The sequence below is a fragment of the Engystomops pustulosus genome, chromosome 3 (genome assembly GCF_040894005.1).
Source record: "Engystomops pustulosus chromosome 3, aEngPut4.maternal, whole genome shotgun sequence".
NCBI lineage: Eukaryota > Metazoa > Chordata > Amphibia > Anura > Leptodactylidae > Engystomops > Engystomops pustulosus.
The window spans coordinates 60,636,680-60,661,221 of NC_092413.1; the positions used below are offsets into that span (position 1 = coordinate 60,636,680).

Genomic DNA, 24,542 nt, shown 5'->3' on the forward strand with positions numbered 1-24,542 from the left:
AACCATACTAATATTATTAAAGCATTCTGATGTAGACAAACTCATGAAAGCATTCCAGTCCTTCATATGGAGGGGGAAGAGACCCCGGGTAACAGCCCGAAAACTTATGCTGGATAAATCAGAGGGGGGAGTCAATCTGCCCAACATTAGGGGCTATAACTTAGCGAGCCTCTTTCGTCACGTAATAGATTGGGTCCATACCACTAACAAATTCTCCAATCTGGAACTAGAATCAGCCCTCACAGCGCCACATGATTTAGTATCACTTTTACACACAAAATACAATAAATGGCCAACAATGGCAAAGGCCTCGGTAGTATTGAGAGACACATTGATAGCATGGAAAGAAGTGCGCAAACTATACTCTCTCCCCTTCCTCCTCTCTAAGCACATGCCCCTATGGGGACATAAAGAATTCACTCCAGGCACTGAAAGCGCCCTATACAGACCATGGAAAGAAAAGGGAATTAGGAAAGTAGGAGATTTACTCCACGAGACTGAACCAAGATGGTTGACGGAACAGGAGCTGCAGGATAAATACACACTGACTGGGTGCGTAACATTTACATACCACCAATTACACCATTTTCTCAGGGAAAGGGTAGCTGATGTAACAAAAGAAGCTTCAGAGACTTCCTTTACATCCTTCATGGGGACCCCACAGAGCATTCGATCCATTTCCTCACTGTACACAAGCATAAAAACACAGTTGCTTAAAGGGACCCAATTACAAGTGGGAAAATGCTGGGCTAGAAAGTTCCCGGAGAGGGAAGTCTATGAGGGTAGCATGAAGGGATGGGCCAAAGTCAGAAAATGTGTGGCGAGCGAACAATGGAGGGAAACTTTTTTTAGGAATTTACATCACGCCTACTATGGTTTCAACATACCCAAGACACCTTCCAAACCCGATAGACTAACAGCATGCCCGAAGTGCTCCGAACCAAATACTGACCTCTGGCATGGCCTATGGCAATGCGATCACTCACAAAACTACTGGCAATCAATCAAAGCCCATATCCATACTCACTGGAAAGTTAACTTGCCTATAGACCCACTGCTTTTTCTCTTGCATATTGAAGAGGGAGGGGACGATCAAGAAGAGGATTACAACATTCGCTTAGACATTCATGCCCTACTATTAGTAGCAAAACAATGCATAATGAACCATTGGATTCAACCGTCCATACCCACTGTTACTGAAGTAGTATCACAAATGAGAAACCTGGTTAGGTTAGACCGACTGGAAACCCTACGGCATAAAGAAAAGCAGGCTAAAGGTTTTTTCAGAAAATGTCAAGGGCAGAAATTATAGAATTAGTCACACCATTCCGTCTAACTGAATGGTACAACACACAATTTCTAAAAGGCACATTGGGAGCTCTACAAATATAATATCCAGAGTGGTCACATTACAGGGAAACAATGCTCCCCCCCCCCCCCCACGATAGACCAAGCAGTGGGTCCTAGCAATATAGTGAGAAGCATAAATAAAACAACATCCCCCCCAGGGATATCCGCAGCCTTTACTTGCAAGGTATCTCATGTCATTTCATGCGTTATTCTGTATGATTTTTCACCTGTAATACCGGAGAATGTATCAAGATCAATGATATTGGAGCGTCAACTCTGCCTCCAGCAAAAGGCAAAATGTTTAAATTTAAGCTTTTTCTGTTATGTATTGAAAACCAAATAAAATGTTTTAAAAAAAAAAAAAACATGCTAATTCAGAAAGATTAAAGTAGGTCCATCTAGTTTAACTTATTTGCCTGCAATGTTTGGAAGACTTTGGAAATATACTCCTCAGAAGTAAAAGTCTTGAAACTATGGAAATCACATGATGGATTGAAATATTTGTTTAGATGCATATGATGGTTTCTTCATTATTGAAGATGAGCACCATGCTAAGAAATATGAGCACTTGCATGCCTTTGAGTGTTATCAGTAGAAAAAATGCCATATACTGCATTTCTTTAACAATTTTTTCCCAAAATTTAACAGGATTTGGGTTTTTTTTTTTTTTTTTGAGATTCCCAGTATGTGGCAGAGAATATTAGATACTGCTAGTAGGAAGTATAATTTGTTACACAGAAAAAAGTCCATATACAACTCTTTGCAAGGAAAAATAAAAAAGTCATGGGATTTTGAAGACGGGAAGGGAAAGGTCATTAAGGATAAAATAGCTTGACCTCTAATGTACAGTAACAGAACCTGCTGTGCTTTAGACCACCTTAATATTTAAATGCATTACAGTACAGAAGATGCCAAATGTCAATGTGGCATTTGCTTCAGTTTGGTGAATGTGTTTTCCATTAACAATATTTAGTAACAATTTTATAAAATGTACCCTCCAAACAGCCTCTTGTTTTGTATTTGAGGTATTTGGGGTTTGCAAGGAGCAGCAATAAAAGCTTTTCGACCGATTACTTACCACAAAATGTTTCGTGACTTTGAAATGGCCTATAGAGAGTTTTAACTGCAATACAGAACACAGAAAAGTCTGCTATGTCTCACATTAGGACAACATAAAAACACCATAAGGTGATATTGTAAAAGTGCCAAGCAGATGGAAATTATCTTCAACAAACTGTTTGCTTAAGTATAGAATTTGAATAGCACCATAAAAATGTAAATGCAATTTTCTAAGCCATGCTGTTGTGAAACAACATCTTTGCTTAATGTATAACATATCAACAGGATCTGCTGATATGCCCACTCTTTGTTCTCATGGTAAACATATTGCGGAGTCTCACTCTGAAATGAACTTATTTTCTTGCTGCTCTCAAGAATTCTGACAAATGAGGTAATGGAACCAAAGAGGATCAATAACATTCACTGTCAAGGAAAAAATCACATTTGCATAATTTACAAGAAGGTTTAATGCATTTATGGCAATTAGAATAATTGTGAGCAGATGAAATAGAGGAAGACGATGCAGACATAGTTTAACTGTTCACATATGTGTATATATTATAACTAGAAATATTGTAGGTTGATAATTAATGAGTAACTGGGAAAATGTTAGAGACCCCTCAAAAAAGGGGTGCCCTGGGAGAGGAAATTTTGGGAAATTTCTAAAATACAATAGCCTTTTATATGATATCCTATTGATCAATGCTAAAATAATGGCATAAAGTGAAAATCACTATACAAACCCCACATGTATGGTATTGCTGCATCTGCAAAGACCCTTACAATAAAATTGAATCATTATCTAACCCGCACATTGGGGGAGATTTATTATTAGGCAATAGTTCTATGTCTGCCTTTGGAGCTCTGCCGTTTTTTAGATTTATTTAAGTGGCGTTGGCCCCAAGTGTTTCAACATTAAGGGTCATTTCCAAGGAGTAATGTCCTTCCTACAGTGGAACAAGCACAATATAGTGACAATCTCTCCCCAATCTCACTTTCATGTTATACTATGTAAAAATCTCTTGCTTAGTGACTAGTGCCATTCACATCTTGACAATGTACCTAGCAAAATGTGTTTGATGTTCTTTCTCTTTACCTTGGTTTATTGGAAAACCAAATTTTTAAAAAATGGTATTGGCCGTTTAATAAATATCTCTCAGACTTTTTTTAAATAATTGCAAGTAGAGTAAAATAATCGCAACAACACATATGCCAGAAGGGGAGCAAAGTGACCTTGTGACTTTTTTGGAATTATTTTTTAAAAATCACAAATCATAAATCTGTCTTTTTACGACATTGCACTAGCAGTGGTTTTATGTTTAACCCACTTATGATTTTTTAACTCCACAAAAGCGCAAAAAAACCCTTTGGGATCTTTTTTCCAATTGTTTACGCCAAAAAGTGATAAATCACCCCCTTGAACACAAAACAAAAACAGCAAAACTTTCTTGTCCCATATAAAATGCAAAAAAAAGTGATCAAAAGTACATATCTCTTCCAAAGTGGAACAAAGTGTAAAGTACACCAAGTCCTGCAAAAAGCACACCTTCAACCAGCTCTGTAGATGAAAAGTACTCAAACACCAAAGAAAAAATAGGGGCACAGTTCCTTTAAACCACTGATCAGTCCTTCACAGCTTGCATTAGAGGCAGACACATCGGCCCACATTCACAAAGGGGCGTGCGCCAGTTCTCGGTTTCTTTTCAGTACAAATTGCTTGCACAGGTATTTAAGAAGTGTCTGAGACACATTTCTGGCGCATTCAACACAATTGTGGTGCATGCTGCACGAGACATCATGCAACACAAATTAGGGGTGTTCCTACTGTGCATGCAAAGTCAGACATAAGTGTGTCCAAAGCCCTATGTTAAAGGTGCACCACAAAAAAGTTATGCTCAGGAAAATAATAAGTGTTGGCACTTGGAAGATGACAAGGAAAAAATTATAGTTTTTTTCTTCGTAATATGTTTTATTCATTTTTCAGAATAAAACCTAAGAAAAACTATAGAAATATAGTATTGGCGTAATCATACTGACCCATATACTAAAAGGTAAGCTGCTATACAGTGAACAACAAAATAAATGTCAAAATTCAATTACTATTTAATTCAACAAATGTTTTTTCTACAACCCACCACAAAAAAATTAATTCACATGGCCCCATTAACAGAAAAACTAATTCTTTATAGGTCACAAGAGAGCGCCATTGAAGAAACTAAAAACAACTTACACCCACATTTTTAACTATCATGAAGTACAATGGGGCACATTTACCGAGAGTAGTGTAAACTGCACTGAATGCAGTTTTCATGTGTATAGTGCAGGTTGCGCCAGATTCATGAAGAATGGGCACCAGAAATCATGAAACTATTGCTTCTCTACACTGCCCCGACAGAGTTCACTAACTTTTTGTGGTGCACCTTTAATGTAGGGCTTGCGCACAAGTGCGGCACCGTACCGTTCTGTACCCCGTGAAAAGATAGGACATGTCCTATCTTACCCCGGAATATGGCACCATGCGCCATTTTCCTCCATGGAGAGGGGCGGGGGTGAGCCCCCTCCTCCTCTCCCCGGCGCTGATGTGTGCCTACCGTGCTATGGTACGGCGGGCACATGTCAATGTGAATGTAGCCTCAGGATGAATATGATTAGTACTATGGGGGTCATTTATCGTTGGTTTTACTAGGCTTTTTTTTTTTCTTTTCAAAAAAGTCGCATTGAGGTTTTCTGAGAATTTTCACTGCTAAAATGTTGGACTGGACTATCTACACATCACCTCAGTATTCTGGAATAAACAAAGAACAATAAAAATATAGTGCAATGCCCTGCAGACCCAGATTCATGACACACAGAAATTGTACAATACTAGCAGTTAACATTTTGCACAGTATATTTTTTGTGCATTTATTAACTAAGGTATAATGGATGTACTATTGTAATTAATTTTCTGCTACTATATTGAGTTATAGCAACTGTTGCACTTTGAACCATTGTGATGTTCACAGGTGAATGTTGATTACCCATGATGCACTTTGTGTTTATATGTATGTGGAACCATTTTCATTTGCTTGAGAAAGGTGAATGTTACCTAAATGTTGCCACTTTTGAAATAAATCTTCAGCTTGGATTACAAATCAGAATTGGAGTGCTGCCATTATTATATTGAAGGGGATCATTTACCTAAAACCTGCAGACTTTTTCTCTTTATATTTGTGACTTACTACTTTTTAAAAAAGTAGTATTAAAGGTTGCATAGTCAATTCAAACCCTGCTGGTGAATGTGCTGGGACTTTTTAAGAATTTTTTTCGATTTTTTTCTGACTGTTTAAAAAAAAATCCCAGACACCAAGTATAGCATAGAAACATTTATTAACAGAGACAATGCCATTTGAATTTGAGGGGCAGCTGAGCTCCAAAAACAGACATAGAACTGTCCCAAGGAGCCTGCCTAATAATAAATAACCCCTCATCTTGGTATCTGTGCGGTCTACACTGGCCGACCAACATTGCTGCTATTAAAGAGCCACTGTCTATGCTGCCTTCATTAGCTAGTCACTGCTGGATATCTGAAGTAACTGTCACACCTCAGCATTCAGGAAGTTTCCTTTTGAGAGAGCTGCCTTATAAACACACTACATGTAAGGCATACAAGAGGCTAGTGTTTGAAGGATGGGCTAAAGGCAGTAGTAGTGAGAGACGAGGGCCAGTCTCGAAGAATGTACCTAAGACAAAATCATCTTCCGGAGAGCTGGTCTAACATACGTCTTGCTGTGAGGTAGCTGCTGAAGATGCACCGGAGCAGCAACAACAAGTTGTTCAGGAGAGATGATATGCCGAGGAAATGTCTCTCCTCCAACAAAATCCGGTTGAGCAAGGCTTTAGTTCCTAAAGAGCATGCATCCACCTCAAGATGAAAGGGTTCTCATTGTCAGGCCTAGTGAGAACAGGAGCCAAGGCAAAAGCAGACTTTAACCTGGAGAAGGACTCTTCAGCCGCAGGAGGCCAGGTACGGGGATTGGCACCCTTCTTGGTGAGTGCCACGAGGGGAGACACCAGAGAGGAAAAATGCAGAATGAACTGCAGATAATAGTTTGCAAAACCCAGGAACCTCTGTATGGCTTGTAGACCTTGTGGGCATGGCCACTGTAGAACTACAGACAGTTTAGCAGGATCCATCTGGAGGCCTCTGTCGGAGATTACGTAGCTGAGAAATGGACGGCTGCGTCAGTGAAACAGACATTTCTCCAGCTTGGCGCAGAGACGGAGACGACCAAAAACCTGAGGTACGTGTGACTGATGGGACTCAAGGTATGGAGAATACACCAAGCTGTCATTTAGGTAGTGGCACCTGGTCTTCATCAGAGCCCACCGCAAAGCGGGATGGACTTGCAGAAGCAGGGTGCCACCAGGTCGTTCCACAGGTGTGACTAGCCAAGGACGAGGTACCAATTCAGGAGACATCAGGCAGCAGAGATGCAAGGTCAAAGTCCAAATCCGGGGTCAGCAACAGGAAATCACACAGGAACAACGAAAGAAGCTTTCTCTTCTCACTATGAGGCTCTGAGATCTGGCAGGGAGTGAAGGGAGCCGCCGGTCTTTATAGGAAACCCGGTAGTCCCAGCGGCAATTAGCGGTGCGCTGGCCCTTTAAATCTTTGAGTGCTGGCGCATGCAGCCTAGCCGGGACGGGAGCAGAGGCGTGGAGAGGTAAGTTCGGGTCAGGGGAGCCACACCGCGGAATGGGACACGGGTGTGCCCACGATCCGTGACATGGATCGTGGCGGCACCTGTGACAAAAAGACATTTACTGCTGCAGATCCTGGGTGTGGAATTTAACCTTTGAAATGCAGGGCTCTAATCTCATTCTTTATGCAGTTGTAATGGATGTTTTCTCTGCATGGGTGGACATTCCACAGTGATTTCACAATTAATTAGCATAATCAAGAGGAAATAACCAGTATTCATCTGATACATTCCCTGGAGCTCCACCAGAAAGGCTCTGGTAGCCCCCACTGGGGTATAATGTCGATGTGAGTTAGGAATAAACATTTGGATACACGTTTTTTCAATAGTACTATGTGAGTGACAAATTAATGCACATCTCCTAGTATATATACGTTAATGGATCCTATTTCTGGGGAATTAACTAACAATAAAAAGGAATCTGTGTATATAAATCAAAAAATTATTATTCCACAGAGTTCTATGGAGGACTGCTAATAGTGCCTTTAGTAGGAGCTGTTTCATTGCGCTCCCCATATCTTTTTACTGTAATGCAACCTGCCACAGGCTGCTCCTGACAAGTGGAAATTAAAGTTGGTAGGCAGTTTTGGCAGCCATGGAGAGAGAAAGAGTTACAGCTCTGGCAGTGGGTCTTCTTTCCCTGTCCAGCGCACCTTTGTGGTGCTGTCTGGTTGGCATCCCGGGCAGTCGGACGTCTTGCCCGGCAGAAGAAATGGCCATGTGGCATACACCACTTCAATACTGGCAAACTGATTTTTAGATTTACCGTATATATACTCAAGTACAAGGCGGCCGGGTTTAAGCAAAGGTCCTTAATTTTAAAACAAAAAAACTGGAAAACCTATTGACTCGAGTAAAAGTCTAGGGTGGGAAATGCATTGGTTACAGCTTTAAACCAATATAAAGTAGACCAGCCTCCTCCCCCCTTCAGTATATAGCTAACCAGTCCCCTTCCCCCCAGTATACAACTGGCCAGCCCTCTGCCCCACAGTATATAACCAACCAGCCCCTGCCCCCAGGGCCGGTTCTAGACAAAGTGGGGCCCTGGGCAAAACTAAAAGTGGGGCCCCAAAATAAAACTATTTTATGACCAGTCACAGTCAGCAAGAGGCTCCCAAACAAAACAAACTGTTATTTTGGAGAATTTTATAGGAGATAGATCATAGGGAGATTGATGGGCAGCACAGTGGCTCAGTGGTTAGCACTGGTCAATATCTGCAAAGAGTTTGTATGTTCTATCTGTGTCTGGGTGGGATTCCTCCGGGTCCTCTGGTTTCCTCCCACACTCCAAAAAATTACTAGTAGGTTGATTAGACTGTGAGGCCCATTGGGGACAGGGACCGATATTTTCTGTAAGCAGACACTTGCCCCATTTTCAAAATTGCCTCAAAGAGTTCATAGACATAGGCGCCTTTATGCAATACTTAAAATTTGACTTTGATGGAAACAAATGTGCTCCAAACAGAAAATATTTACCTTCTTATCTCCTAAATGTAATAGATGAACATGTGTAGAGTTCACAAATGTACATAATATCACTAAAACTGTAATAACTAGATACAGGCAGAACAGATTTGTTCTTAAGTTGAATTTGTATGCAAGTCGAAACTGTATATTTTATAATTGTAGATCCAGACAAAAAAAAATTTGGCACCAGTGACAATTGGAGTTGAAACATTTTTTGCTGTAATGGGACCAAGGATTAACAATAAAGCTTCATTACAGACACCTTACAGCTGATCATTGCAATCTGGGACTATAATAAAGCATTCAGAAAGCTTCACCAGAGGTCAGAGGGGTCGGTCTAACTATGGGTTGTCTGTAAGTCGGGTGTCCTTAAGTAGGAGACCGCCTGTATCTGCTTTTCAGCTAGATATTTTAAGACAGTCACAACCTGCAAAATATAGCAATAAAACAGAATAAAAAGTAAAGGCGCCATAAATCCTATATAATTTTGAAAGCAGACAACCAGGCAATGCATTTGGCAATTAACATTCAAAATTTCCTCTAAAATATGTAAAAATCCAGAATACTTATATAAAGAAAATATACTTTCCTAAAACAGTAAGCTGTGAGGAGATCATACAGACCCCACATGTGTATATTCACCAAATGTGCAGCAAAGGGAACTGCAGAAAATTGCACTAAGCTTCACACAGATCTATCATTGTATGCTCCCTTACACAATGGTTACCCAAATAATAACTATATATCTATAAACCAAGCGAATGAGATAACAAAAGTCACATTTAGGTGTGCGCCATTGTACTAGCCGCACAATAACAGAACCCTCCGCGCTTCATAAGAATTTGAGTGAGAACATAACATAGGTGTAAATAATGGAGGATGGTGGAAAATAAAAACTTTATTCCAGAACATGTGAGTGTTTTTGGTGTTACATGTAACTTCATGGACATGTTCTAGTTGCGGTGTAGTCACATTAGGCGAAGGGGATCGAAGGTTCATCGCATCAGTCAATTTTCCCAACAAAAAAAAATATCACAAAATAAAAGGCAATAAGAGAGTAAGTGTGTTCCTAGATAGTTCTGCATAGAGAAGGGCTAAAAACATGAATATCCCTTATCAGAATGTAGTAACATATAAAGTGAATATTTCCATTATCTGTGAGGTGCAACAGCTCACAGCTGTGTGCAGCAAATTCTCCCTGCAGCCTGATCGGGTAGGACACTTCAAGGGGCTGTATCTTTGGTTTGATTCATTTGAAAGAAGAGATTCTCCCCTTTCAGGGGGCCCTGGGCAATTGCCCCCTTTGCCTACCCATAGCGCAGGCCCTGCCTGCCCCCCAGCATATAGCCAGCCAGACTCTTTCCCCCAGTATACTGCCTTCCAGCCCATATCCCCCAGTATATAGCCTGCCAGCCCTTGCCCCCCACAGTATATAGCCTGCTAGCCCTTGACCCCCGGTATGCAACCATCCTCTGCCCCCAGTATGCAGCCATCCCAAGCCCCCAGTACACAGCTAGCTCCTACCCCCAGTATATAAACTTCCAGCCCATGCCCCCAGTATACAGGCAGCCCATACCCCCCAGTATATAGCCGCACAGCCCATATACCCTCACCTTTCTGTTGCCCCCCGCAGGTCCTCTTCTTGCTTTGGGTGCTCCGGCTCCTCTTCAGGGGCCTGTCGGTCCCTAGAGTAGAAGTAGACAGTTCTCTGCTGAAACCAGATTGTGTCTGATGTTGGATGATTAATCTGGTGCAGTAAAAGACTGGCGAGTCATACCTAGACTTTGTACCCCCTATTAGTTTGTCTAGGTTGCTGCACCACATATTGAATGTTTTGGCGCACTGGCTATTTTCTGTCTGGTCAAACCCCCTAGTTATCGAGGAAATACCATTTTTTTGGATGAGTAGAAAAGCTGCTTAAAAATAGTCTACGACCTTCAATAATTGCGGGGCTGGGGATCATAGGTGCAGATTACTCGATATTTCTGGTGTAGACAGATTGATACATCTCCCCCATTGTGTTCTTTTTGAGAATCTCTAGTGTGCCACCATGTACTTTCCCTAATATGTCAGGAAATCAGAATGCCTTTCCCCCCTTCTTATTTTTCTTTGATGTTGACTAATTCTTCACCTTCACTGTTGTACTGTTTTTCCAACATATGATATATTTTTGGACAATGAGACACACTTTTTAGCAATAATGTCAGTAGGACTCAGCACTGCCAGACATGCTGACCACTGTCTTGGAGATCAGGTGTGCTGACAAAAAATTTCACCGGTTAGCTGAGAGAGCAGCACAACTACATTTCTCTCCCTCTCAATGCCCATCCTGACATCATTATTACTGACAGTATGGAGAAGGTTAAGGACTTTAGAGCAAGAAGCATGTGACGGATCACAAGGCATTTACCTTTTGTGGTTCAATGTATTGCCATGGATACAGACAAACCAAATCACTATTAACAGTAGGAGTCATGTGGACAATAATTGAGACCATAAGGTTGTCTGGTATTTAGAACAATGATCAAGTAAGTTTCTCAATGAGAAACTTACATCTATGGTCACTTCCTCTAATAGGTCTAAAAACTCAGTAAATAGCTCTAAATTTCACACCAGTAGTATATCTACTGTCACAGTCTATGGGAATAGTCCCTTGGGACTAAAGTCAGTGGACTCCTTGGACCACTATGGGGGATAACGATGCCAGCCGCAACCCGGGAGCGGAGTCTAAGTGGACTCCTGGTCTTCGCCAGAGCCCGCCGCAAAGCGGGATGGTCTTGCTGCGGCGGGGAGCCACCAGGTCGTTCCACGGGTGCAACCAGGCCCGCAGTGAGAACCAAGGTAGAGACACAGGGACCACGGGAAGGCAGGACCACAGGAAGGCAGGACCTCAGAAGGACGGCTGGCAGGACCTCGGAAGGACGGCTGGCAGGACCTCGGAAGGACGGCTGGCAGGACCTCGGAAGACCACAGGATAACCGGACCGCCACAGGATAACCGGACCGCCACAGGGTTACAGGACCGCCACAGGGTTACAGGACCGCCACAGGATTACGGGACCGCCACAGGATTACGGGACCGCCACAGGAACACCACACAGGAACACGGAAACACCACAGGAACACGCGGGACAGCGTCAGCACAGCAACAAGGATCGCGGAGCACCCGTGCCATGACTCCAGGCCGGGGCCGGGCAGCGCACGGGTGCACCCGCGATATGAGACATGGATCGCGGGGTCACCTGTGACATCTACTATGAGGAGGTGGATTATTGGAAGGGGTTTGTAGCATCAGATAAACTCTTGTAAAACAGGGGTGACATAACTGCCTCTGACCATGTGACCAGTCTAGTCTAATTTACATAATAAAGAAAAGATGATTTTAGAATGATTAATGTATGAATTGACTAGATAAAGGCTGGGATGGAATCCTTGTGAGCTGCTCCAACAGGTAGTAATGACAGGACTAGTGAGAGAGACCTGATGATGGGTGGCCTTTAAAGACACAGCCTGTTTGTAAGTTAAGGCTCAGTCCTTTTTTAAAAAATTTGACCACGGTCTCTTCCTGTGGTAATTTTTTTTTAACACTTTAAGATATCCCTGTGATTTTGAGATTGTTTTCTCATGAGACATTGTAGTTTATGTTAGTAGTATCATTTCGGTGATCAGTTTCTTTTTTGGGTGGTAAAAATTCTATAATTTAGGAAAAATTTGAAAAAAATTTTAATTTTCAAAGTTTCAAATGTTCTACTTTTTAGACAAAAAGTCATACCACATTTTTTTTGTACAAACATATTGCCATTGATCTTTTTTTTCCATAATTTGTTTTAAGTTTCCATTTTTTTACGGATCTGAGGTGGTTTCAAGTTTTAATAGCAACTTCTCAGATTTTCAGAGATTTGAAAAATGCTAAATTTTTGATGACCAATTCAGTTTGGAAGTGCCCTACAAAGGCTTATGTAATATACACCCCCACAAGTAACACCATTTCATGAACTTAACAAATCAACCTATTCAAATCCGCATTTGAGAAGTCTGTTAACCCTTTAATTCTTTCTCTGGAACAAAACAAAAAATGGATTAAACATTTTGAAATGTACATTTTTGAATAATATTATTCTCATTTAGCCCTAAAATGGACACATTCGGAAGGAATTTGAGGTAAATATACATCCCGAAACTTTTACCCTGCTTCTTCCGAGTACGGCAATACCAGTGTGGATGTCAACTGTTGTTTCATCGCACAGCGATGTCCAGAACAGAGTTCGTACTATTGGGTTTTTGGCTGCCAATTTGGCTACAAATGTTTTGTGGTGCCACAGTGTATTTGAAGAGCCCCTTAAGTAACAGTACAATAGAAAACCCCCAAAGATGTCACAATTTAGGAAATCAGACCCCCTCAAAGAATTTATCTGGGGTTGTGGTGAGCATTTTAACTCCCAACATGCTGGTCAAAATCTTATGCAAAGTAAATGGTGCAGAGCAAAAATGTTTTTGTTTAAAAAATGTCATTTTAGTGCCTAATATATTATGTCCAGCCCATGGCACTTTAGATAAACACCCCAAAAATCCTTCTTCGGGTTGTCCTAAGTACGGCAACACCACACATGTGCCAATAATTGACAGGCTGGGCACACAGCAGGACTGAGAAGAGAAGGAGCAAATTTTTGCCTTTGGAGCTCCGGTTTCACACGTTTGGATTTGGAGTGCCATGTCATGTTCGCAGGGCCCGTGAGGTACCAGTGCAATATAAACCCCCGAGAAATTGTACCATTTTGGAAACTACTCCCCTCAAAGAATTTATCTGGGTGTGTGGTGAACATTTTAACCCCCAACATGTTGGTCAAAATTGACTGCAAAGTAAATGGTGCAGAGAAAAAATTGTGTTTTTATCTCAAAAATGTCATTTTAGTGCCTAATATATTGTGCCCAACTCATGGCACTTTAGACAAACACCCCAAAAATCATTCTGTGGGTTGTCCTGATTACGGAAATACCACACATGTGCCAAAAATTAACAGGCTGGGGACATGACAGGGCTGAGAAGGGAAGGAGTGAAATTTTGCTTTTGGAGCACCCTTGTCACTAGACCGGTGTTGGGGTGTCCCTGGGGTACCAGTACAATAGAAACCCCTGAGTAGTGACCCCATTTTAGGAAAGGGCACCTCTCAAAGAATTTATTTAGGGTTGTATGAACATTTTAACCCCTGAGATGCTGGGCCAAATGTAATACAAAGTGAAGGGGGCAGTGTAAAAATTGCATTGTTTTCTCAAATGTGCTATAATAGGAAGAAAAGTATTCAGCCCAACTCATGCCACTGTGGATAAACACCCCAAAAATCATTCTGTGGGTTACTACAAGTATGGCAATACCCCATGTGTCAAAAATTGACAGGCTGGGGACACGGCAGGCCTGAGAAGGGACAAACAAAATCTAGCTTTTGGAGCACCCTTTTCAATAGACTGGTGTTGGGGTGCCCCTGAGGTACCTGTACAATAGAAACCCCTGAGTAGTGACCCCATTTTAGGAAAGGGCAACCCTCAAAGTATTGATATAGGGTTGTATGAGCATTTTAACCCATAATATCCTGGCTCAAATATAACACAAATTGAATGGTGTCGATCAAAATTTGCTTTGCAATTTCTCAAAATTTGTCATTGTGTCAAAAGTATTTTGCCCATTTCATGCCATGGGATTAAAACACCCAAAAAATCATCATGCAGGTTCTCCCGGTACGTGGCAATAATCTACAAGATGGAGACATGGCAGGGCTAGGAAAAGAATGGCATTTGAAGTACCGACATTTCCATTTTTTGGCACCATAAAACATTTGTAGATCAGTACAGTAGAAACCCCTGAGAACTGACACTATTTGAAAACTACACCCCTCCATGAATTAATCTAGGGGTGTATTGAGCATTTTAACCCCACAGATGGACCCCAAGGATGATGCCTAACGGATAGTGCATAGTACAAAATATCCATTATGTCATCTTGTGCCCAGCTACTGCCACAGGAGACAAACACCCCAAAAATCATGATGCAACCTCTTTGTGCCTTGTACCTAGGCACTTCAGAAGTCCCGGGCACTTCAGCACTACTACTTCTCTCGGGGGTTCCTCAAAGTCGCTTTGTGAGGATCAGGTGACAGATAAAATGTCCACACACTCGTCCCCTCTAGCTGACTCTGTACCAGAAGCCATGTAATTATATACCCCCAAGTCAGTGTATGTCTTCTGGGACATGATGGAGGGGATAGTACACAACCTACACAGAACAACGCCGCCTCCTCCTCCACAAACCGCCTGCTCCTCCACAAACCGCCTAATCCTTCATAAAACGCCTGCTCCTTCTCGCTACGCCAACTCCTCCACGCTACACCGACTCCTCCGCCCACTCCTCCACTCTACGCCCACTCCTCCACAGAACGCCTACCAGTCCTGCACAGAACGCCTACCAGTCCTCCACAGAACGCCTACCAGTCCTCCACAGAACGCCTACCAGTCCTCCACAGAATGCCTATCACTCCTCCACAGAATGCCTATCACTCCTCCACAGAACACATCTGCTCCATCAGGAAGACAACATCATTACATTTTCTCCCACCGAGGACTGTTGAATTTGCTGGCAGATGTCTTCAACTCCCGGCACCACATCTCCGCACTGCACCAATAATATACCATTCACTTACAGTATATACAGGCGGTCCCCTACTTAAGAACACTCAACTTACATACGACCCATAGTTACAAACGGACCTCTGGATATTGGTAATTTATTGTACTTTAGTCCCAGGCTACATTGATCAGCTGTAACAGTTATCACAGGTGTCTGTAATGAAGTTTTAGTGTTAATATTGATTCTTATGACAACCCAACAGTTTTAAAATCCAATTGTCACAGAGACCAAAAAAATTCTGGCTGGGATTACAATGATAAAATATACAGTTCTGACTTACATACAAACTCAACTTAAGAACAATCCTACAGACCCTATCTTGTATGTAACCCGGGGACTGCCTGTATTCATAAAAGTGCTCCTAAATCATATACTGTACACCTCTCACACAACGAACCAGCTACAACTCAGCTATTACACGAGTCATTAAGAAAAATAAAATTATATACTCACCCTCCGGCAGCCCCGATGTTCGACGCGGCTCCCTCGATGTCCGCGCAGCTCCGCTTCTTTCTTCCTCGTGGCTCCTCTTCAATCATTCATCTTCTTTAAAAGCCTGCAGGGCGTGGCCATGATATGTCCCGTCCGGCAGGCGCATACTATGACGTCAGCAGCGGCCACGTCATAGTATGCGCCTGCCGGCCGGAAGAAGGCTTGGCCGCACCCTTTTAAATTAGACGGAAGATTGAAGAGGAGCCGCGAGGATGAAAGGAGCGGAGCCACGTGGACATTGGGGGAGCCGCGACGAACACCGGGGCCACCACAGGGTGAGTATATAAGTTTGTTTTTTTTATTATAAGGGTGGGCTGGCTGTATACTATTGGGGGCAGACTGGGCTGGCTGTATACTACAGGGGGCAGGCTGGGCTGGCTGTATACTACAGGGGGCAGGCTGGGCTGGCTGTATACTACAGGGGGCAGGCTGGGCTGGCTGTATACTACAGGGGGCAGGCTGGGCTGGCTGTATACTACAGGGGGCAGGCTGGGCTGGCTGTATACTACTGGGGGCAGGCTGGGCTGGCTGTATACTATTGGGGTCAGGCTGGGCTGGCTGTATACTATTGGGGTCAGGCTGGGCTGGCTGTATACTATTGGGGTCAGGCTGGGCTGGCTGTATACTATTGGGGTCAGGCTGGGCTGGCTGTTTACTACAGGGGGCAGGGTGGGCTGGCTGTTTACTACAGGAGGCAGGCTGTGCTGGCTTTATACCACTGGGGGCAGGCTGGGCTGTCTGTATACTACTGGGGGCAGGCTGGGCTGGCTGTTTACTACTGGGGGCAGGCTGTGCTGGCTGTTTACTACTGGGGGCAGGCTGGGCTGGCTGTATACTACTGGGGGCAGGCTAGGATGGCTGTATACTACTGGGGGCAGGCTGTGCTGGCTGTTTACTACTGGGGGCAGGCTGGGCTGGCTGTATACTACTGGGGGCAGGCTAGGATGGCTGTATACTACTGGGGGCAGGCTGGGCAGGCTGGATAATACTGGGGGCAGGCTTGGCTGGCTGTATACTAGAGGGGGCTGGGCTGGCTGTATACTACATGGGTCAGGCTGGCTGTATACTACTGGGAGCTGCCTGGCTATTACTACTGGGGACTGTCTGGCTATATACTGGGAGGTTGTGACCAATGCATTTCCCACCCTCGGCTTATACTCGAGTCAATAGGTCTTCCCAGTTTTGATGGTAAAATTAGGGGTCTCAGCTTATACTCTGGTCAGCTTATACTCAAGTATATACAGTAAGCATGAAGTGGCAAAAAACACACAATGCATGGAGTCCCTTCTTCCTTGCGGAAAAGCAGTGCTGAACTATAATCATGACTACAATTCGGTGCTGCTGTTTAGTCGGGAAGGAGGGACAATATCCCTTGTATTTGAGGAACTCTTTAAAGCAGGCATTTGTGCCAGTGTACTTGTATGTATAAACAGCTTGTTTTAGGAGTCCTGCATGTTACAGTATAACAATAAAACTCTTATATAACTAAAAGTCTTATCACCAATCCAGTACAAATAAGCAGAAATATTTCACAAACATAATGGGGCAGATTTACTTACCCGGTCCATTCGCGATCCAGCGGCGTGTTCTCTGTGGTGGGTTTGGGTCTTCCGGCGATTCACTAAGGCAGTTCCTCCAACGTCCACCAGGTGTCGCTGCTGCGCTGAAGTCCGCCGAGGTCCGCCGGAGTCAACGATCCGTTGCTGGGTGCAGGTAAGTGTGTGTCCAGCGACACTTTATTTTTTTTAAATGCGAAGGTTTCTCCGAATCCGTTGGGTTTTTGTTTGGCCCTTCCCATTTCCGTTGCGTGCACGCCGGCGCTGATGCGCCACAATCCGATCGCGCGCGCCAAAAACCCGGGGCAATTCAGGGAAAATCGGCGCGAATCCGAAATATTCAGGTAACCCGCCGTAAAAATTCGAGCCCTTAGTAAATGACCCCCAATATGGAAAGGCAGGGACTGAGTACTGAAAATAAGAAGACTGATGACATGATCAGGTGGACTTTGAATTACAAGACTGCTCAATTTGTGACCTCACCCCTAAGTTAGGGATGTTAGCAACTTTATTTTTTATTGTGCTCCATTAAAGCATTACATTAAAAATAATGATTATTATTATTTTAGATCATATTTCTGAAAAATATTCCAGTAAAATTGTATTTTATTTTCCCACTGGACCAGTAATGTGTGTCCGCAAGTTTGTCAAAACTATGAATATTCTGACTTAACATGCACAAAAATAAAACCTTTTAACTATAACAATAAAGCAACTAACCCACACCTAGTGTTTTTGTGGCAGTGTTAATGTGAACTCCAAGAAAGTGAATACAATTTATTTTTTTTTTACCTTTCTCTTGCCTTGTATTTGGAAAATACCTTTAAGTTGTCTTTTAATTAAGAATACTTTTTGTACTACTCTGAACTTAAAGGGGTTGGCCACGTTACTACATGTTTTTTTTAATGTGTTTAAGTAGGATATCAGCTAATTTACCAATAGACATATATAATTGTTATGCCCCATTTTACTGAAATGTAAAATAAAGCCCCTGGTTCAGAAATGCGTTTTACCTCACGAACCAGGAGGCTTCACATTACATTTCAGGAAAGCGGTGCACATTTAATAGCTGTATATGGGTAAGTTACCTAATATCCTGCCACACATACCACACATACATAACAGAAACCAAGAAGTAAAGAGGCAAACCCCTTTAAAGTGGTAATATTGACCACCTTGGGATACTGCATTTAATTTGGCTCAACCATGGGAAAGAGTTAGCTCCCCAGTAGCACCCTGTTCTCAGGTGTCAGAAGCCAACCAGAGTAGAAGCAACATCTATCATGAAAATGTCATAATTGTTAAATATGAGCTTAACCCTTTAATGACTTTATTGTAGCTAATCTGCCATGCAAGACACAAATCATATGAAAGGTGACTGTAAGCTGAAGCAACTGTAATGGTGGGTGAAATTATAATAAAAATAATAAAGCAATCAACTCACCTAGACTCCTGTCACGCTACCCCACCGGCGTCTGCTCCCTCTTCCCGGGTTTTCGGCTGACTTGTGCTCTGTGAATGGACGCAGGCAGCGTGACGTCATTGCACGCTGCCAGAGTCCTCCAGAGCAACAGAGCGGCACAGACAGATGGATCTGTGCTGACGCCGCTCTGTACATCATTTGCGTCTGTCTCTTAAAGAGACAGGCGCTATTGATTTTCCATGTGGGCGATTCGGGCGGCAATGGCCATCTGAATCGCCCACATTATGGCTCCAAATTTCGCCGTCACACTCAGGGCTCGGGCATTCGCCGCCTGAGTCAATTGTGTATAGGGAGCCTGTCATCGGCAATTGGCCTAATAGACCACTACCCTAATAAACCACTACCAGAATATTTTCAAGCTGCATAACACCTTATAGTTTTTGTTTCTTTCATGCCTTGGTTTGGTGGCATCATCCTGAAAATCAACTTTGAAGTGTGATGTGACACTTAAGTCAAGGTGGGGAGCTCTGAAAACCTCCTCTTCTGTGATTGACATCATGCATCAGACATCAGGAGACCTGGTTAGTGATGTCTCTAAATACAGGACCATCAACAGTGAAGTGGGCTTTCTGAGGAAGAGAGAGCTTGACTTTAGTGTTAAAATGTCCTCCTCCTTGACTTTATCCAGCCAATATACATCTCACTTCCTGGATGATGCCACCACATTAGTTCATGAAAGAAACATAGTATTGAAGATGTTTAGCTGCTTGACAACATACTGATGGTGGTTTATTACATCAATTTTTGCTGACAGGTTCCCTTTAATCTCCGATGTCACAGGTGAATCCTGATTGTCTGTCTGATTGTCTCTATTTATGTATTGTTATGTGGCCAATTGAATTTGCAGTCTCCTCACAGAATTTACCACCACCACCAGGAATAACCGTTTTTATATTGTGATAGATTGGGCCTTTGGGATGCGGCGGTATCTAACATGTTTATAATTTTAGAAAGGCAACAGTATAAGTGTTGGCACTAGTAGAGACTTATGTGAAAATGGATAAAACATAAAAGGGCAATTCAGATACTATAAGCATAGTGAACCCTTTCCATACTCATGGCCTTGTGACGTACTATTATGTACTTGTGTAGTAGATATTGTAACTCTATGATAAAACTTTTTATCGCAATGAGAACATCCAGACCATTGCTGCCTATGGCCATGAGGCTCTGTAAAGCCTAATACTGAAGGCTGTTAATAGACCTCAGCCAACATGGCAGCCAACATAATCATTAACAGAAGAAATATTTTTTAGAAATATCAGAAAATAAAATGAAATTAGAATTAGTTAAGGAGTTATCTATATTGTTGTCTGATTATAATAATTCAAAGTACAAATTGAGGACATATTCCCTTTAATTCAGGTTGTAAATTCATCTTATTCACTCATGAAACTTCAATTAGAAGAAATGACAGGAAATGGCATCCAGGAGAGGAGCAGGATTGATACTATGCACTATGCTTCTCCAATCTGCCCCATGTGCTGTGCTGCAGTTCAGGATAGATAGATAGACAATAAAAGAATTCACTGCAGCACTGCCAAAAGGTAAAATAGTAAAAGAGTTCCATGCTATTGAGGTAAGGCAAATCCTCACATGCATATAAAAATGCAAATCAGAAGCACACCAAAATAGTGAAAAAGATTAAAGAAAATCTACTACTTAAAAAAAAAAAATACATACTCACATACACTCTTCTTCATCCCGATCACATTTGTCTTCGCTAATCTTGACATGCTGGCATCCCCTAAAAACCAGCCCGGAGTGCAGGAACAAGATGTGTAGGCTGCTAATTATTCTTGCCTCTGGGAGAGGTTGGTGAAGTCATGCGAGAGGCCGGAATTCACTGTCAGGGCTGGGAGTCTGTGGACCCTCTGGTCCCAAGTGTCGGCTAGTACCGTCTCTCGCAGTGGTCCAGAGTCTTAGTGGCACCAGGTCTTCACCAGAGCCCGCCGCAAAGGGGGATGGTCTTGCTGTGGTGGGGTATCACCAGGTTGTTCCACAGGTGCAACTAGCCCGAGGTAGTAATGCAGGAGGCAGTCTGTACCCGGAATTCACTGTCAGGGCTGGGAGTCTGTGGACCCTCTGGACCACTGCGAGAGACGGTACTAGCCGACACCTGGGACCAGAGTCTTAGTGGCACCAGGTCTTCACCAGAGCCCGCTGCAAAGGGGGATGGTCTTGCTGTGGTGGGGTACCACCAGGTTGTTCCACAGGTGCAACTAGCCCGAGGTAGTAATGCAGGAGGCAGTCTGTACCCGGGGTGAAAGTGGGGGAACAGCACAGGAAGGCACACTAGGACTAACGTCAGGAACACAGGAGCTGGCACATGGATCAGGAACGCAGGAACGGACTGGCACACTGGACAGGAACGCAAGATACACAGGAAGGTAGGATACACAGGAGGGCTTTCTCTTCAGGGAAATGGCTTGAAGATCCAGCAGGGAATGATGGATTAAATGCAGCCCCGGAAGTGGCCAGCGGCAATCACCTGTGCGCTGGGCCTTTAAATCTTGCAGTACCGCCACATGCGCGCCCCAGGAAGCGGGGCCTAGTCCGGACTAGAGCGGGAGCATGGAAAGGTAAGTCCACGGGAGTGCGGCCGGAGCAGCAGAGAGGGGCAGGGGTGCACCCACGATCCACGGTATGGTTCTCAGGGGTGCCTGTGACAACTCCTGCGTGATAGATGCCTCCCTCTCCCATGTTGGAGAAGTAGGTGACATCACACAGGAGTTGTGAATATTTAGCAGCCCGGAGCGCCAGACATCTATGTATACATAGTGTACATAAGATGCAAGAGCAATTATACATTATACATAATTATATATTAAGCAATTATAAATTATGTATAATTGCTTGAGTGAGACATTGTCCAGTAGATCTCTGTTCTCAAGGAATGTGGGACCCATACCTCTCAGGGTTGTATGACATATCCTGGGGATTTGAACCAACTTTTGCAGTAACTTTTGTAATCTAAACATAAATTTGCTACAGCTTCTGCCCTCAAGGTACTCAGTGACTTTTTAGAGACAATAAATCTTATCACTTCATACAATTATTGTTCTAATACAGAAATTTGTAGATTGTAAATAAAAATATAAAGTTTGCTTAGTAAATATTTCCAGATACTGTTAAAGGGTCCTTGAATTTCTGAACATAATCCTATATATTAAAGCTATTGTAGTAAACTAGACACTGAGAATAATTGCACCTAGTTAGAAGAGCAACTAACCTCTTTTTTTCTTTCTCTCAACAGGTTGTGAACCAATAGTTATAAAATATCTACAGTGGAGTGACATTGAATCCATCATCGCTGTGGCCTTCTCCTGTGTGGGCATTCTCATCACTATGTTTGTCACCTTGATCTTCATACTCTACAGAGACACACCTGTGGTGAAGTCATCAAGCCGCGAGCTCTGCTTCATTATATTGGCTGGGATTTTCTTAGGTTACATATGTCCATTTACACTACTAGCCAAGCCCACTACAACATCATGTTATTTGCAGCGCCTTTTGGTTGGTCTCTCTTCAGCAATGTGCTACTCTGCGCTGGTAACAAAAACCAATCGTATTGCCAGAATACTAGCAGGAAGCAAAAAAAAAATTTGTACTCGTAAGCCACGGTTTATGAGTGCCTGTGCTCAAGTGATAATTGCTTCAGTATTGATAAGTCTGCAGCTGACTTTGGTAGTCACCTTAATTATTATGGAGCCACCAATGCCAATCCTCTCTTATCCAAGCATAAAAGAAGTTTTTCTGATCTGTAACACTAGTAATTTAGGTGTGGTAGCTCCTCTTGGCTACAATGGCCTTCTGATAATGAGCTGTACCTACTACGCATTCAAGACTCGCAATGTTCCAGCAAACTTTAATGAAGCTAAATACATTGCATTCACAATGTACACTACTTGTATCATCTGGTTGGCATTTGTGCCAATATATTTTGGAAGCAACTACAAGATCATTACCACATCTTTTGCTGTTAGTCTAAGTGTAACAGTTGCGTTGGGTTGTATGTTTACTCCCAAAATGTATATTATTATTGCTAAACCAGAAAGGAACGTTCGAAGTGCTTTCACCACTTCTGATGTGGTACGCATGCATGTTGGAGATGGAAAAGCACCATGTAGATCTAACACCTTCCTAAGCATCTTCAGGAGAAAGAAACCAAGTGCTGGAAATACAAAGTAAGTACACATTACTCTTTTTTTTTTATACAGCAGTTGTAGAAAACTTTAGCCATGCGATTTTACAAAGATGATAAAACCTAAACATACTGTATAGTGTGACTACAGGCAGTCCCCAGGTTCGGATAGAATCTGTAATTTCGTTCTTAAGTTAAGTTTGTATGTAAGTTGGAACTGTATGTTATAATTGTAACCCCAGCCAAAATTTTTTGGTCTCTGTGACAATTAGATTTTAAAAATGTTGTGTTGTCATAAGAACCAGGATTGATTTTAAATCTTAATTACAGACACCTTTGATAACTATTACAGCTGATCATTGTAGCCTGGGGCTAAAGTACAGTAAATTACCAATATCCAAAGGTCCGTTTGTAACCAGTGGTCTTATGTAAGTCGGGTGTTCTGAAATAGGGGAACGCCTGTATATGTGATTTAGCATTGATGTTTAATCATACCTTTAACTTCCTTATTTTCTGTGACACACATTGCCTAATAACAGAATGCACAAAATGTAAAAATTTATCACAATAAATCACCTACGCCTTTGAAAGCATTTAGCCTGAACGATGAGTCAATCTGAAGTGCACAATTCGGGCCTGTAACGAATTTGACGGGTTAGACACTTACAATGCTGGATCCTGAACAAGTGCTGCTGTTCTGGATCTGGGTTCGTGTTCAGGAAAATGCTCCAAGCTGCTTGATCGACTGCTGAAGCTTCCAATGAAGCAGCTTACAGTCCCTTAAAGAGGACCTGTCACCCCCCCCCCGCCCAAAAGAGCCCCACCAAATATGTCCCCCATAATCCTCCTCCAGTCTTATTCTAGCAATGACATTTTATTTAAAAAAATTAGGTTGGCAAAGTTCGTTTTAAACGATCTGACCTCTTACCAAATAAGAGGTTGGATCCTCGTATCCTGTCCCCTGGCAGTCGGCCGTATTCATTAGGATGCTGGCCGACACACCCCCTCCAAGCCCCTGTCAGCGGGGACCTGTAAGAATAGCCGGCAGTGGCGCATATATTGTACAATCACTGCCGGCTCTCACTGCGGCGATACGCCGCAGAGGGGCTTATTCACAGCACCATCCGTGTATCTAGGCCTCACGTGAGCTCTGAGCACATTATCTGAGCTGCCGAAAGTATATACAATTAGGCCCCTTTCACACTTGCGTTTTTCACGCGCGTTTTCTGCGCGTACTTTTGACGTACTTCAGAACTTGCATTGCACTCTGACCCATTGTAACCAATGGGTCTTTTCAGACTTGCATTTTTTTTTTCACGCGCACACGCGCGTTTTTTTATCGCGCGTTTAAATCTCGACATGCTCTACTTTTGCAAGTCACGCGCGTGAAAAACGCACCATACAAGTCTATGGAGATGCATCAAAAACGCATTGCACTCTGAGACACTTGCAAGTGCAATGCAAGTGCAATGCGTTTTTCACGCATCAATTGCCATAGAAAAGATAGAGCTCAGTCCTGAGTCCATTCCATGCGCATTTTCTGCGCGTGAAAAACGCATTGAAATTGCATT

General features: G+C 42.9%; 1 protein-coding gene across 4 annotated transcripts in view; it reads left to right on the forward strand.

Moving 5' to 3' along the window:
- Window positions 1–24,542, forward strand: part of GRM1 (glutamate metabotropic receptor 1) — a 304,645-nt gene that overhangs the window by 258,308 nt on the left and 21,795 nt on the right. For all 4 annotated transcript variants that reach the window (XM_072140917.1, XM_072140920.1, XM_072140918.1 and 1 more), the window contains exon 8: window positions 22,084–23,014. In XM_072140917.1, the coding sequence (XP_071997018.1) occupies window positions 22,084–23,014 (931 nt within the window). The remainder of the gene's footprint in view (window positions 1–22,083; window positions 23,015–24,542) is intronic.